Source organism: Onychomys torridus, chromosome 20, assembly GCF_903995425.1.
Source record: "Onychomys torridus chromosome 20, mOncTor1.1, whole genome shotgun sequence".
In the NCBI taxonomy this organism is placed as follows: domain Eukaryota; kingdom Metazoa; phylum Chordata; class Mammalia; order Rodentia; family Cricetidae; genus Onychomys; species Onychomys torridus.
This window is the reverse complement of record NC_050462.1, coordinates 10487558-10505348: the sequence shown is the minus strand read 5'-3', so window position 1 is coordinate 10505348 and position 17791 is coordinate 10487558. Positions and strand designations below refer to the sequence as shown.

At 37.8% G+C, this 17791-nt stretch overlaps 1 protein-coding gene across 18 annotated transcripts in view; it reads right to left on the bottom strand.

Annotated features, from left to right (window-relative positions):
* Positions 1 to 17791, bottom strand: part of Anks1b (ankyrin repeat and sterile alpha motif domain containing 1B) — a 1022809-nt gene that overhangs the window by 853851 nt on the left and 151167 nt on the right. For 12 of the 18 annotated variants that reach the window (XM_036169508.1, XM_036169510.1, XM_036169509.1 and 9 more), the window contains exons 2-3: positions 10860 to 10940; positions 1439 to 1610 (exon numbers count right to left, since the gene is read on the bottom strand). In XM_036169508.1, coding sequence (XP_036025401.1) covers positions 1439 to 1610; positions 10860 to 10940 — 253 coding nt within the window. The remainder of the gene's footprint in view (positions 1 to 1438; positions 1611 to 10859; positions 10941 to 17791) is intronic. The other 6 variants (XM_036169524.1, XM_036169513.1, XM_036169525.1 and 3 more) reach the window with 1 other exon arrangement.

Here is a 17791-nt window from a genome sequence, read left to right as displayed (position 1 = left end):
GTGCATTAACATTCCTTCCTTTAACCTTGGCTGTTTTTACACTTGCGCTCTGCAGACAGTTTTAAGGATAACCACCAGATGGCTCATCCTGTAAAGGATCGAAGTTCTGCCTTCTCGGGACCAGAAAAGGATGCTCACAAATTTCCTTTTAAGACAGGATGACTATAAAGATAGTCATATCTGTCATGTTTAAAAAAAGACTTGAACGCATTCTAATTTTGAAATCCTACATTTTGGTAACATCACAAACCCCAAATTTTAATTGTCATAAAAAATTAACGTACTTTCCCAACAAATAACATTCTTTTTGCTGATTAATCCTTTCAACGTTGCATGTTGTTATAACTTTTGTTCTTTCCCTCTGTTGTTTCAAGCTAGTGATACTTTCCATTCTTACTTACTCTCAATTTCAGCCAAAGGTCTGCAAAGTCTATAGCTATCTGAATAATATGGTAATTGTCCTTTAATTAGAAATGCTTGTCCTACAGTAATCTATTTACATCGGTATTGGACAACCGCCAACCTGCAGCTTAATACCATGGTTGTAACTCAGTTGTTGGACTGCATGCTGATTTCAAATATAGTTTTACAAAATGGAAACAGTAGGGGGCATGCAGAGCTCGAGATGTCTGTTATCCTGTATAAGAAGGCCATATTCTACACTTTCAAACCTGCACTCTTACCTGTTTTAATGCTCAGAAGTGAATTCCTTTCTAAATATGTTCATTGTTTATAATACAGATATTATGTTCTTGCAAATACTCTGCCTTTATCTGCCATGATTATAATTCTCTGTGGTCTGTGGTGCTCAACTTACTCTAGACATCTCTCTCTCTCTCTCTCTTTCTCTCTCTTTCTCTCTCTCTCTCTCTCTCTCTCTCTCTCTCTCGTGTGTGTGTGTGTGTGTGTGTGTGTGTGTGTGTGTGTGTGTGTTTAGAGGGAATTTTAACTAACTATGAGTCTAGAAACTGTGTGCATTGTATTTTACATATTGATTTCCAAAAAGTATTCTTAACTGTGAAAATGCTATGCAAATGGAAAGCATTATGCAAATGATCATTGTAAACATTGTTTTAGCATTTAAAATTTTATCAAAGAACACTAATTCTCATTACAAACATAAATACTGTTCTATCTTTAAATATTCAGTAGATAAAAAATGGATGATTATATTAGGCATGCAAAAATTTTATAATGATTTCCTTTATGTGAGATATTTTTCAACCAAGTATCTTCCCAAATGCTTTAGTGCCTGTGCATGATATCCAAAACCTGTATTGCTTGTGCATGATATCTAAACCTATAGTTTCTGTGCATCACATCCAAACCCAAAGAATTTTAAATTTTTCCTTTAGGAAATTCAGAAGTAGAATGATTTTTGGCAAGGTAAAGATAAAATTTATCAATATCTCCATGTGGCTTTGCAATGTGAACGAACATTCGACGAGGGCACCTGTTCATTGACTCTGGAATGTGACGGTCCATGATGGATGAGAATCTTCACAATCTCCACGTCTCCTTTCCAGGCAGCCAGATGAATGGGAAAGTAACCTTTGTTGTCAGCCACATTTGTGGATGCCTCGTACTGAAGTAGCTTGAGAACTATGTCCCTGAGGAAAGAAGTAAACAAAAAGAAAAAGAAAACAACAGAAAAGAAAACAGGCTGAACAACACAGATTTTATTAGAGTACTATGAGTACTTACTATAGACTATGTGGCATTTATAACAGTCAGTCATTCAAGGCACTACAATTTAAAATTGGGATGAAAAGTTTCATAGTTGACATGCTATTTTAGTTAAAAAATATTCAAAGGCTCTCCCAAATCACACATATACATCACACACACACACACACACACACACACACACACACACACACAAGTACACACACACATATACACACATGATTATGCATATAGGTAGAGCATTGACTAAGCAATAAAATTACATAATAGAATGCATTTGGACAATATATATCTTATTTTGTTAAATGAATGAGTTAAGTCAATAAAATGTTACATCATCACCTCCTCCTGTTTTGAGAATGAACTGTCTTTCCAGATAATCCATACATACCTAAGAACTAACATGAATCAAAAGCTGAAGCCTCCTGGCGGTGGTGGCGCACGCCTTTAATCCCAGCACTCAGGAGGCAGAGGCAGTTGGATCTCTGTGAGTTCAAGGCCAGCCTGGTCTCCAAAGTGAGTTCCAGGAAAGGCACAAAGCTACACAGAGAAACCGTGTCTTGGAAAAAAAAAAAAAGAAAAAAAAGAGAGAGAGATGTTCCATCGGTGGCATAGGCTTCTATATTTAAAACACACCAGATTTCCAGAGTAAAAACCTTCATTGAAATAATCTCAGGAAGAACTAATTGATAATTATTAGCAAATATTATACTGAACTTTGTACATAACAATCCAAAAATGTAATTCTAAACCAAAGTTGCATTTTCTTTTGGCTGCATTTAGACACAAATTCTAATAATTCATGAAGTAAAACTGCAGACAGACACACGTGTAAAGGCAGGTAAAAATACTTATGTTATACAATTACAAATTAAAGTTGATCTTAGGTTTAAAAAAAATCACCCAATTATTATTTCTATAATAATCTAAATTTAAATTTTTCATGACGTTAAGGTAAGAGTAATAAATGAGAAAAATAAGTGGCCATTTAAAAAGAAGTGAGGTTAGAATCCCAATAGCTTACAGGAAATGGATGTAACACAAAATAACAATATATGGTCAATCACACAGTTAAAAATACAGCCTAAACATCAGCTGCAGGATATATAAAATTGTGATTAAAAAAAGAGAGAAAGAGAGAATATATTATAGAAATACTTACGGGTTCTAAAGAACCTCAGTTTTCTAATGATTAGATTTCTGAGAAACTAAGACATAAATTTTATCTCTTTTAAGAGCTGATTGTATTTTATGTGTGTGTATATGTGTGTCTGTATGTGTACATAAGTGTACATGGGTGACAGTGAAGACCACATTAAGTCAGAGTCCCTTGAGCTGGACTTACAGGCAGTTATCAGCCGCCCAATGTGGGTGCTGGGAACAGGCCCTCTGGAAGCACTCCTAACTGCTGAGCCATCTTTCCAGGCCTAGGCATTATTTCCCAGCATGTCCTTTAAAAATTACTATTTCACAAGATCTGAATTTAGAAGGCTGGGATTTGTGACTCAGGTATGCGAACTACCCAACGTTTAACTTTCACACCATTTTCTTTTCCTTCCTGGAAGAGACACTAGAACAACAAAGCAGTGTCCACTGCTGAAGCCTGGGAAGACTGCTAAATGGGGTTACAAAGGTCACGTGATAGCTGGCAACTCACTGTGCAAGCACGAGCATTTGTGTCAGACAGGAACACAAACAAGTAGACGCAGACCTCGACACTGACCCAGTTCACATGGTTCTATCTCTGCCACGTGAGTGCTGTTCTAGAGTCCTCAATTCTGAGATAAGAACATGATGAGTGAGGAACGGGGATCTCATCAATAGTTATGAATAGGAAAAACCCACTAAGAATCCAGCTTGAAGTCCCAAATCTCCACTAGTTAATAATTTAGCTACCTGAAGCAAATCAAGTATTTTCCTCGTCTCTTTCCCTGTTAATATGGAATTCAGATATTACACTCTGCTATCAGCTTCAAAGGGCTGTGATGTGAATCCAATGAAAAAGGTACAGCTGTGGATTCTACATAATCTGAACTATTCTCAGGGAGGGCTGTTGTACGGTTGAACAATTTCAGTGACTTTTTTTTAAAAAAATAAAAATGAGTTAGCATTTAAAAAGTAAAATAAAACCAAAGGAGGCAGGTCAAACTAAATACCAAATTCTAAGTAGAATTTTTCCTAGAATAAAATCGATTGCTCCAAATTCATAAAGCTTTTAATTTTTTTAAAGATGTATTTATTAATTATGTATACAGAAGAGGGGGCCAGATCTCATTACAGATGGTTGTGAGCCACCATGTGGTTGCTGGGAATTGAACTCAGGACCTGTGGAAGAAGCAGTCAGTGCTCTTAACCTTTGAGCCATCTCTCCAGCCCCAAGCTTTTAATTTTATTTCTTAATATCTATGCAAATAAAAAAGATCTTAAAATCTTCATAAAAATTGTTCCTTAGTTTTGTATATAGATTTGTTTTATGTCCAGGAGTTTATGCATTAAATTTATTTCCCATTATAAGATACCCAATCTAACTATAGTATCTAGAAACAGGCCCTAGAGGACATGAATAGATGTAAATAAGGTAATTATGGTACAGCCTCCTGTGGATATCACTGGATATCACTGGTTTGCTAAGAAAGACAAGAAGAAACATAGACATGCATGTCCACTGGTCATGTGGTAACTTGAGTCACCTTGGGACTCTGCCATCACGAATGACATCACTAGATTAGAGTCTTTAACTCTACCTAAAATTAAATTTCAGGCATTTTTCTAAAGCTCCTAAGTTAAAAGTGTAGTAGAATACTTACTCAGTGTTCTTACTTTGATTTAGTTGAATCATATCTCATTTAGAAACACCAACAAATGTAGATGCTGACAGTGCTTTACTACTTGGAATAAAATACGGTTACATTACTGACATATGTAGAGTAACAAACAGCAAGATGATTCCTGTATTTTTCTTTTCTTTAAAAAGTTACCCAGCCTTGCATACCTCATCATAGTAGCATAACACAGGCTAAAATATCTTGTAAGAGGTAGATAACAAAAGGAAACATTGATGTACTCAAAGCATCTACTTCCTTTTATTCTTACCCAAAATTCAGAATTTATTCTTTGACTCGAATCTTGTTGGTATTTCTTAATAATATAGGTGCAAGCATTCATTTTTTACCAAAAAAATGTATGATACATTGAAAATGCTTATTTTTAAACAGTGAATTATTCTAAACATTAGTACTGTATACATAATAGTGTTACCATTAATACCTTAATCAGAAAGGGATAATCTATATGGTTATAAGTTACAAGATGATAATTAAATACTATCTTTTTAATTTTTTTACATTAGTTTATTTGACTGAGGAGACACACTGTCATAGAGGTCAGAGGGCACCTTGCCAAAGCAGGTTGTCTTTTCCACTTTGTGGGTACTAGGGATTGAACCCAGGTCATCAAGCTTGAAAGCAAAACTTTTACCAACTGAGCCATCCTGCTGTTTCAATTGCTGTCTCCATTTTTAACTGTGTTTATTGAGTTTCTTTGTTTTTCTGCAGTATCAAGGGTTTGGATCTAGGACATTGAATGTGTAAGTAAATGCTTGAGCTAACATGCCTGACATGTTTTACTTTATTCTGAGAAAAGGTCCTGCCAAGCTTAATAAGAATACTATTCAATTTGTGATACTCTTGCCTCAACCTCCCAAGTACCTGGGAGTAAATATATGCTGCTCAATAAATGTGTATATCTTTAAATTTAGATTTTAAAATTTTTAAATATTTAATTGAGTTGTATAACCTTATTCCAATATATTAACTAGTGAACCAACTGAGTTTAGATTCAGTTTGAAAACACACTTATTAAATATAAAATTAGACTTCTAATCAAATAAGTAAACACAATAAGGAATTAATAAACCTCCATTAATCTTTCTTATACTATATTTAAATGTATCATACCTAATGTTAATTAAATAGTCTTTTCATAAGGCTTATAAAGAGCAAATTAAATTTGGAGTACTTCCTATAATATCTAAACTTGAAGAACAACAGAAATACTAACTCAGTATTATTACTTTTTATCTTCATTTAGGTTGTATCTAATACCTTAATCAGAGTTGCCAACAAGTAAGGATACTGACTGTGCTTCAGTCCTTGAATTAAATATTAAGTTACATTGATGACGTCAATAGATTAGAAAGTAGCAAAGCAACCCTTGCATTTTACAAATAAAGTAACAATGTTTCTTATAGCCAGCATTCAATAACAGGCTGTAATCCAGGGTTAATAGTGTGACTCAGTGACAAGGTACACACTTAGCATGTACAAAACCTGAATTCAATGCTTGCCCTAACACACACACACACACACACACACACACACACACACACACACACATCAAAAAGGATGTCTGAAATCCTAATATAAATGTGGTGGATGATGTCTCAGAAAAAGTAATTTTATTGCCAAAAGTAAAATAACATATCAAATTAAATCAAAAAGTAATCCAATTTAAATATTTTCATTCTTTTTTGGCTTTAAGGTAATATATGTAAAGTCATAAAAATACAAACTTGTAAGTAAGTACTAACTTCTCTACTTTCATTTGCATTCATGTTCTGGTAAATATAAAAACGTTTCTGATTAATCTTAAAGATCTTGGGAAAAGTTCAGAATAAATTCTAAGCAAAATCAAAGTAATTGGTAGGATATTCTTCGCTTTTTTTCTTTTCTTTTTTTTTTTTAACGAGAGCCCATGTAACCAGATTACAGCCACCAGTGTTTATTTTGTCCTACTGCTTGTCAGTGAACCCCAAATAACAGCTTCCTCTGGCTGCAAAGCTAACTAACCACTGAAACTCTCCAATTCCATCAGCTAGAGCTCAGACTCTCCTGAGGCGATCCGCTTCTCTTTACAGCAAACAAAGTCTCAAGTGTGTCCGGCTTGCCCAGAAGACTTGGGGACGTAGGCTGCACTCTCAGGGAACTTGCTGTATAGACTAAATTCACACTTGTAATTTCTAGGTTGTGAAAAGAAAAGCAATAAAATCAAAGATGCTACTAGTTATTCCAACAACTTTAGGTATCTAATTATAAAATTTAAGAGTCCTCCTTTCATTTAAACAACAACAACAACAACCAAAAAAAACTAAGAAAAAAGCAAAACTCAAAACTACAAACAGCTTACTCTCTGGATTCTAGCTCCAAGTTAACATAGAATTTAGATTACAGATACTAGTCTATAAACTATGAAATCCTAAAAGACATAGAAGAATAAAGACAATTTGTTGACACTTTTATTTAGTATCCAAGATGTATCACAACACATCCAACAAAGTTTGAGAAATAAGACTGAAGAAAAATAAGAAGCAATTTCCTAATTAGAGAAGGGGAATAAAATAAAATATAAGTACTTGAGTTTAACAAAAATCTTATTGAGAAAGATAGAATTATTTTTTGAAAAATAGCTAGGCTTGCAATCTTAGCCCTTCAAAGATGGAGGCAGGAGGAGAATGAGTCTCTCCAAGTCAGCTTGGAAGACTCACCCCTCCCAAAAGAAAAACAACAACAACAACAACAGAAAAGAAAGGGCAGAAAGGAGGGAGGGAAGGAAGGTGGGAGGAGAGAGGGGGAGGGAGGGAGAAGGGGAAGGAAGAAGAAAGGGGTGAGGGAGGGAGAGGAGAGGGAGGGGAGAGGGAGGGAGAAAAGGAGGGAAGGAGGGAGGGAGGCACCTATCAAGGGAGCTGCGCCTGGAGCTTGTCAGGAGAGGGCTTGCCTAGCATGTATGAGGTCTTGATTCCCACCCCAAGCATTAATTAACTAATTACAAAATGAAATAAGACAATAGCCCAGAGGAGTAAAGGGAAGTCAAACAGGAAAGAGGCATGGGCGAGAGAAAACAAAGGAGTTAGGAGAGTATGAGAGGAGAAAGATGACAGGGGAGGGGAAGGAGAGAAGGCCAGGCATGCATGCGATTCTATCCTCTTCTATTCAGAAGAGAATTAAGGGATCATGTCTGTAGTGTGAATTGTTTATAACCACTCCTAGTAGATTTTGTTCTATTGGCCATGATTTTTCTGTCATTTGAAGGCAATAACTTTCCATTTTGTAATTACAAAATGACCCAGGACACCACCAATGGAGTACAACTTCTATTGTGTCCAGCCCAGCTAATTGGAGACAAACTGCTCTGTAAGAAACAATGCATCCCAGGGAGACAACACTTCTCTGTGGATTAACCAGTGCTGACACACAAGGCCCCCAGGAAAATGCACCAAAGAAGAGGAATATGGACTCAATTTGCAATGTGAAGGCTTAGGGCTGGTCACGTGTTGCGGGGGGGGGGGGGGGCAGACGGACTATATTGCAAGCCAAGGAATAAAATACAGGACCCTGCTACATTCTTCCCAGCTCTATATGCCCATGAACTTCAGCCTGGAGGTCACATTTATAGAAACAATCCAGGAATCACCACAGCAACAGGAATGGACTATGCTTGTATGTCATCTACTCAGGTTTACTAGAGAAAAATACAACCTAAGAAAGTGTTAATGGCCCATGCTCAGAGACAAGGGCAAAGAAAAGAAGAGGCATTCCTTGATACCTTCCTTGATATTTGTTTCTCCTTAAAATCTCTCTTTTTACTTAAGACAGTATTACTTAGGATTCCATGAAAACATACTAATTGATGGTATTGGAAGATATCTTAGAAATACATAATGTGACATTGAAAAGCCAGAAAGAGGTTAAACACAGGGGAGGTAACATGGAGAACTGAAAAAAAACCAGCATAGACTGTAACCAGAATGCTGAGATTCTCGGTACACACCCACCTTCGTATGGAAGTGGCCACTGCATTGTTTATCCAGAATGGCCTGCTTTGTCCTCTAGCCAATAAGAGGTATTGGGTGGGGTAAGTGGTGCCTAACTGTAACAGTCTATAGGCAACTTAAACATACAAGACTTAATATCCATTATAATCTAAATTTCATTGGATTATATTATTATAATATTATATTATATTATTATATTTTTATATTATTGCATCAAGAAAAAACAATACACAATGTATATATAACAGAGAGAATCAATGAAGAATATCTAGCCAACATATTTGATACACACTGAACTGAGGCCTAAAAGTGTTATAGTTAACACAGCTTAAAGATAAACAATGAGCAAGTTACACACTTCTCCTGTGCTTTTTCCAAAGCATATGCAATAAGACAACTGAGAAAAATTTTACCAGGAAGTATTTGGAGACAAATGAGCTCATCAGATAAAATCAAAGATATGTAAGTACAGAATATCTCTATTGAATAGAATGCTTAAAAATGCCTAGCTGAACCCTATTTTCTTTATGCCAATCTTAATGATTATTGTTCCATTCCTTTAAATTATCTTCATTTTATATATTGATAATAGGAACAAAGAGTCATTGTTTCCAGGTCCTCATGTGTAAATCAATTATATTCACTAAATAAATTTGCTGAAAATTGAGAGGCTACAAGTCCTTACTTGCTTTCAGACAAACAAGAAGCGTTTATAGTGGCATTGTAAAAAATTAAGAACTGAGGGTAACTCAGAGTCAGGCCCAAGCAAGACACTGGATACACTGGGCCTTAGAGAGCTTCCCTTCATCAGAAACCTGAACTCTAAATGAAGTGAAGGAAACATCATTAGTTGTGACTTAACCTGATTTAATTTGTCTTGGAATCTGATCATGCAGATACAATAAGAATAAATAATCATTTCACCTTTAAAGGCAATGTGTGAGCAGAGAATGGTGACTCACACCTGACATCTGCTTCTCAGAGGCACGGGAAGGGAGTCATGAGATTGAGGCAAGGGGGGAATATGTAGGCAAGAGCTTACAGTCAGAAAGAAAATAGTGACAGACAGACAAACATGCAAACATAATTTCCATTCTATAGAAAAACAATTTAATAATAATAAAAAAAAGAATCCTGTCAAAACACCCAAAGCTAGACGGGATAGGAAGACACAATATAAAAAAGAAGAGAGAGAAAAAATGTGGTTTTGTAATCTGATACTAAGAATCAAAGTAGCAAAACATTGCATTTATAATATTTTATGCAATTCAAGTGATTCTTTAAATGTACTGATAATGTTGGAGTTACATAGTAAGTTTTAAGAGGAAAACTGCTATGGTAATAAATAACGACAAACTGTAAATTTTTTGAAGTTAGAGTTTTATGGTCACCAGGCAAAAGATGGAGTATAAGGCCTGTGTGCTTCAAATTTAAATAACTATTAAGTGGGAGGAGATACACATATGCTTTTTTTTGTTTGGTTTGGTTTGGTTTGGTTTGGTTTGGTTTGGTTTGGTTTGGTTGCTATAGGTTCTCATGTAGCTCAGGCTGCCCTTGAACTCACAATGTAGCCAAGGATGATCTTGAACTCCTGATCCTCCAGCCTGTGTTTCCCAAGTGCGGGAATACAGGCGTGATTTGATTGGCACACCCCATCCAAAACACCTTGAAAAGAGCCAAACCTGGGAAAACTAACTCACATCATTCCTGCAAAAGAAAAACCAAAAGGAAAAGGAGACACAAAAGAGGAGACATTCTTCTTCCAGTAGCAAAAGACAGGACATCTGTGTCACCAAGAAAATGCATCACACTTTATCACCAAGCCATTAGGTGACCCAGATAAAACACCAGTTATAAAGTACTGGTTGAAGTTATATGTTCTCTTAGGCCCCGTAGAATAAACTAGCATATCAATTAAGACATTAATTCCACAAAATCAAACAGTTTCGAGTGGAGAAAACTGATTGTGGATGACAGAGAAAATATCACATAAGTGCCAATGGCTCATAAAGGCCATGGTGAGAGGGTACAGGCAAATGTCAAGAGAAGGTAAGCAATGATTTTCATCCCACTTTTTCCCCGAAAACTACACAAGATTAACATGGTCCTGTCACTGCCTGCTTCCAGCGTTCTTGTGTGATACATTTTATTACTTGTCATACCACCTCTTTGAACTAACATGCTAAATACATTCATACCCAATGATATCCGTACCAAGCTTAATTCGTCAGTGTTATCCTCCCTAAATTGCCTAAGACCAGAAGAAAGGCATCAACAGACAGAACCAATGTCATCACATGGAACAAAATGCATAACACTTCCAGCCCAGACAGGTGGCACTTACTTATGTCCATTTAAGGCCGCGTGGTGTAAAGCGGTGTAACCCGAACTGTCCGTGCAGTTCACATTGGGACCTCGCCAGATGCTGTAAACAAAACACAAGCACAGAGTTAACAGTTACGCAGAACCACACTTCCCAGAGCAAGAGCCACACTGTCCCACAGCAGGGGGTAGGGAGCAGATGAAAACCGCAATTTTGTAGGAAATGAATCCCATCTCTCATGCGTACCCCAGAAGGCAACTTCATTTCTTTGACGTAGAGAAATTCAACAGTGAGTGTAACCATCTTCAGAAATTATTGGCTAATGTATGTTCACTGCTATGCATTAAGTGTGGGTCCAATGTTTCCCTCTTACTCCTTATTGTTAAGTATTAACGTTCAGATACTATATACTAGAGTAAAGATATCTGACACTTGTCGCCCCTCTTTTAACATACTCACTGACATGGCAGAGATTTATGTGCATTATAACACATTTTCACACTATGGGAAGAACTTAAACTTTTCTTGTTGTCCTGTTGCTACTGAGAAAATGGAACCTGTATTTCATAAACTGTGGATAAAATGAAGATGTGGTCCACTGTAAACCACAGGAAGATCTTAACAATTATGTACTTATTATTGACTTTACTATATAATATATTCTGGATCTAACATGGAACTGTAAAAGATCCATTCTACATTTGATCACTGCAATTTCAGAAGTTATTTTTAGACTGTGAAAAAATAAAGCATTGGAAGATGCTTTTCTGAGATCAAGACAAAAGGACTTTATCTGCTGTTCATGTGGATACAGAAATTATAAGATACTATCTAATGACAAATTCATATTCACAAAATATTTATAATGAATTAACTCTAGATCTCACATGTTAAGATAAGCATTGAGAACACAGAGTCATAAGCAATAGTCTGTCCTTATAAGAACATAGTCTGATTGGGTGTGGTGGCAGAGGCAGGCAGATCCCTGAGAGTTCCAGGCCAGCCAGGGCTACATCTAAGACCCTGTCTCAAAAAGAAAAGAAATACAATGTCATGTAGGTGACAGATATGAAGTAATAATGAAACGGTATGAGGGTAACTCAGACACCACAGAGCACGCAGCACCACTGCTGAGATGACAGACAGCTATTTCCAATAGGAGATCACAGCAGGCCTGTGCCGCCAGACAGGGGTGGTGAAAATGAGCAGAAAGCACTGATTCAAGAACGAAGTAAAAGCAGAGTAAGACACAGGGATCGAGTGGCAGGAAGTGGGAAAAAGAAAACCGTCCTCTGAGATGACTAAAGAGGACAGACAGCTCAACTAAGATGAAAGGGAAGGGGACAAGCTCGCAGAGAGGGGACAAGCTCGCAGAGAGGGGACAAGCTCGCTGAGAGGGGACAAGCTCGCAGAGAGGGGACAAGCTCGCTGAGAGGGGGGACGGAGAACAGAATGAAACAATGACAGGTCTGGGAAATGTGAATTTCAGCTATCAACATATACACAAGGAAGAATCGCCAGGAGGCTAAACATAATACAACCATTCAAAGCACAGTTCCCAAAGACACTGCCTGAATCCAAAGCCTGGTCCTGCCACCTACAAGGGGCAGCTTTGAAAAAGACCACTAAACCCCTCTGTAAATGGAGATGACAATAACTCCATTTGACAGCCTCATTGCGAGGATAACATAAACCAATACAGCTCATAGGAAGTCCAGGTATGTGTGCTGGTAGAGACCTCTAATCTCAACAGTCAGGAGACAAAGAGAGGACCATTACATGGCCAGCCTCAGTTACACAGTGAGTTCCAGACCATGCCTGACTACAGTGTGAAATCTGGTCTCAAAATAAATAAATAAATAAACAAACAAACAAAAACTTCAAAAAGCAAAACATCACATGCAACAACAACACTAGAACAAAATACTAGTGTATAAGGAGATGCATAAAAAATATAGCAATATTTGTGGACTAGAAAGATGACTCTGTGGTTAAGACCACTTGCGGCTCTTGCAGAGGACCTGGGATGGGTTGCCAGCACCATCATGGCATCTCATCGCCATCTGTATCTCCAACTCCAGGGAAGCTGTGGCCCTTGTTTGACCTTCACATAATAGACATGCATAAGTGCATGGGCGCACGCGTGCGCACACACACATATACACATACATACACACACACACACACACACACACACACACACACACCACACAAATACACACATACACATATACACACCACACACACACACTACACACACACACTACACACACATATACCACACACACATACACCACACACACACACACACACACACACACCACACAAATACACACATACACATATACACACCACACACACACACTACACACACATATACCACACACACATACACCACACACACACACACACTACACACACACACTACACACACATACACCATACACACATACACCACACACACACATACACCACACACAGACACACAGACACACACATAACACACACACACATACACCACACACACATACACACACACACACATACACACACACATGCACACATATACACCACACACAAACACCACACACACACATACACCACACACATGCACACACACATACACACATATATACACACAGACACACATATACACAGACACATATACACACATATACACTACACACACATATACCACACACACACATGCACCACGCACACCACACACACACACACCACACACATACACCACACCACACACATACACCACACACACACACACACCACACACATACACCACACACATACACACATATACACACACCACACACATACACACACCACACACACACTCACACACACATGCACAAACACACACACATGTACGCACATACACCACACACACATATACCACACACATGCACACACACATACACCACACACATACACACATATACACACACCACACACATACACACACCACACACACATACACACACCACACACACATACACACACACACACATGCACGCACATACACCACACACACCACACACAAACACCACACACACATATACCACACACATACACACACCACACACACACTCACACACATACACACACACACATGCACGCACATACACCACACACACCACATACAAACACCACACACACATATACCACACACATGCACACACACACATACACCACACACATACACACATATACACACACCACACACATACACACACCACACACACACTCACACACACATGCACAAACACACACACACATGCACACACACACATACACCACACATATACACACATATACACACACCACACACATACACACACCACACACACATACACACACCACACACACATACACACACCACACACACATACACACACACACATGCACGCACATACACCACACACACTCCACACACAAACACCACACACACATATACCACACACATACACACATATACACACATACACACACCACACACACATTCACACACATACACACACACACATGCACACACATACACCACACACACACAGACACACACACACACACACCACACACGCACGCACACACACACACACGCACGCACACACACACACACCACACACACACACACACACACACACACACACACACACGAGAGAACACAAACCTCAAGAGTCTTAACAGAGAATGAAAAGCGGTTCCCGAGGCGAGCTCACAGCACAGCTAAACAACAGACAGAAGGGTCATTTGACAATGATTAGGGGCCCGATCTGACAAGAAGAGAAAAAAATGTAAGTGTTCTTTTTTTACATTTAACAACAGATCTTCAAAATATATTAAACAAAACCTGGCACAGCTGCAAATAAAAAAAGCAAATCTAAACACCTATATCTAAAAAAACTTTTTAAACCAGCTCTCAATTGATAAAATAAAAAGAAAATCAGTAAGAGATTAAATATTCTCAACCAACTTTACCTAACTGAAATTTACAGAACATTCTACGCAATAATAACAGAATAATGAAAGTTTTTTGCAAGTAGACTCAGGATATCTATCAAAACACAGCAAACTATGGATCATAAAACAGTCTCAGTATATGTGAAAGTATTCAGATCAAGATGCATTCTCTGACTCCAGTGAAATTAAATTAGAAATCACTAGCTTTACAAAGGTATCTGGAAACCCCAGTGTTAGCAACTAAATAACATCTATGTCAAGGAGATAATAAAAAAGGAAATTGAGAAGTATTTTAAGCTTAAAGAAAACACAACATACAACAACTTTCCATATTAAATTGTACCTAAAGGGAAATGTGTGTCACTAAAATGCCAATTTAGATCAGAAGGAAGGCCTCAAACTGATTACCCCAGCTTCCACTTTTAGAAACAGAAAAACAGAGCTAAAGAGATAGTTCAGCCATTAAAGGCTCACACTCAATTTCTAAAGGGCAAGAGTTCTATTCCCAGCACCCATGTCATCTAAGCTTGTGTCTCCAGGTTCCCTTTTCTGCCCTCTAATGGTACCTGTATCACATATGGCATACACGTGCATACACCCACATGTGCATTTATGTACACACACACACACACACACACACACACACACACACACACCAGCAAAAACTTTTAAATCATATAACACATTAGCAAAAAAAATAATCCACTTAAGAGACAACTGAATAGCTTGAACTGTTTGGGAGTGCACGAGCTGGCTGTCTGGAACCTGGGGCTTATGTGGGGACACTTTGCTCAGCCTGGAAGGCAGGGACTGGACTTGCCTGTACTGAATCTAGCAGGTTGAGCTGAATCCCCAGGGGAGTCTTTGCCCAGGAGGAGATGGGAATGGGGGGGAGGGGCTGGGGGAAAGCAGGGGCGGGGGCATGAGGGGGGAGACAGGGGAACCCATGGCTGATACACAGAACATCAAATATCCATATTAAAAAATAAAAATAAAAAAATAAAATTTGAAATAAAAAAAATCCACTTAAAATAAGCATAAACCCTGAATACACATTCTCCAAAGGAAATATAAAAATAGACAAAGGTATATAAAAAAAGCATATAATTTCATTAATCATCAGATTTTTACCAATAATCAAGTTCACAAATCAAAAACAGTATGAAATATAAAATGCCAGCATTAGGATGATTATTCTTTTCACAGCTGTCCCTACAAAGTCAAAAGGTGCTTGTAGCAGTTTGGGGACAAGTGTCTGTATACTGCTAGCAATGATACAGTTTCTATGAAAACATTATAGAGGTTTTTTTAATGAATTAAAAATAGAACTTCAAATGGCCCAGCAATCACATTTCTGAACATATATCAAAAGAAATAAAATTACCCTCATGGCAATAAAGGTAACACTCCTGTGTACACTAGCAGCATTATCTACAAATAGAGACAGACAAACCACCTAAAGGCCTGTCAACCAACAAAAGAATAAAGCGAGTGTAGCACAAGCGTATGTAGGATAATGTCAAAGGAAGCAAGACCTGCCACTCGCTACAGTGTGGATGAGCACAGAGAGCATCCCCCTAAGTGGAACAGCAGACACAGGAAGAGAAGCACTGAACATCGATGTTGATGGAAGCACTGTACATCAATGTCCACGGAAGCACTGTTCACAATACCTATGTAGGAACCAACCTAGGTGTCCAACAACCAAGAAATGGATAAAGCAATTGTGGTCTCGATGCACAATGGACGCTGTCCAGCCAAAAGGAGAATGGAATTACATCACTTGTAGAAAGATGGAAGCAACTGCAAAGAACAATATCCAGCAAATTAAGCCAGTCACAGAACAAGCAGTGTCAGGTTTTCCCTAACTTATGCTTTCTAGATTTTTACAGATACACCTAAAATAATATGTATCTATTTTGTATCAATACATACACACATATATATTTATATAACATGAATGTTCGAATAAAACTAGACAAAAGGGACTAATGTACGGGGGACAGAGAAGCGTAAGGGAGAGTATGCTCGACACATACACTTGCATGAAAAGGTTCTTATGTAACAGTACCATGCATCTTCAAAGTATCATTTATGATAACCAATGGAGGCAGAGTGGGAAGAACTCATGTTATAGGCTGCTAATTGAATTCAACAACATTCTTGAAAGCAACCACAGCATAATCCAAATTTTTTTTCAAATGCGAATATTATTTAACCAACAGCTCACCTTTGGGGAATCGGCATATATGAAATGGAAGTATTGATATAAAAACTCAAAAAACTAAAAAAAACCCATAAAATTATGGTTTATAATTTTAATAAGAGAAAGAAGAATGTTATGAGCACTATCAAGAAGAGAAAAAATAGGATTCATCAGCACTATGGAATTCATTCACTATGGATTCACTGGACTATAGAATGTTACATTACCACCACAGTGAATAACTATTATCTATTTGTGTATACCTTGAAAGTTAACAAAACCATATTAAGTGAATAAATGACCTACAAAATATTGTTTCTGGCTCAGAATTCCAAGTGTTTTATATGCGACAACTCCTTCACATCTATGTAAGACAAATACTCTTATTACCATCAGACAGGTGAGTGATACTAACATTGTCTTAGGAAAACTACAGGCAATTCCTTCTCTGCCTTTTGGTTACAATACTGTGCAGGAAAAAAAAAATGCACACAAAGATACATTCAGTTCCTTTAATGTTTGAATAATTTAAAATGTCATCTATTGAGGGGTAAAGGTGAGGAAAAAAGGCAGATTCATCACCAACTTTTCTCACTGCTGAGACCAAATATCTAACATAAAGAACGTAGAAGTTTCTCTTGGGAGACAGTTCAGGTTCAGCCCATCATGATGAGGAAGGCATGGCCACAGGGGCAGCCTGTGGCTGAGGCAGCAGGAATCTGCTCACATCTCAACAGATTAGAACACAGAGAAGAGGCGATGTCAATATTCA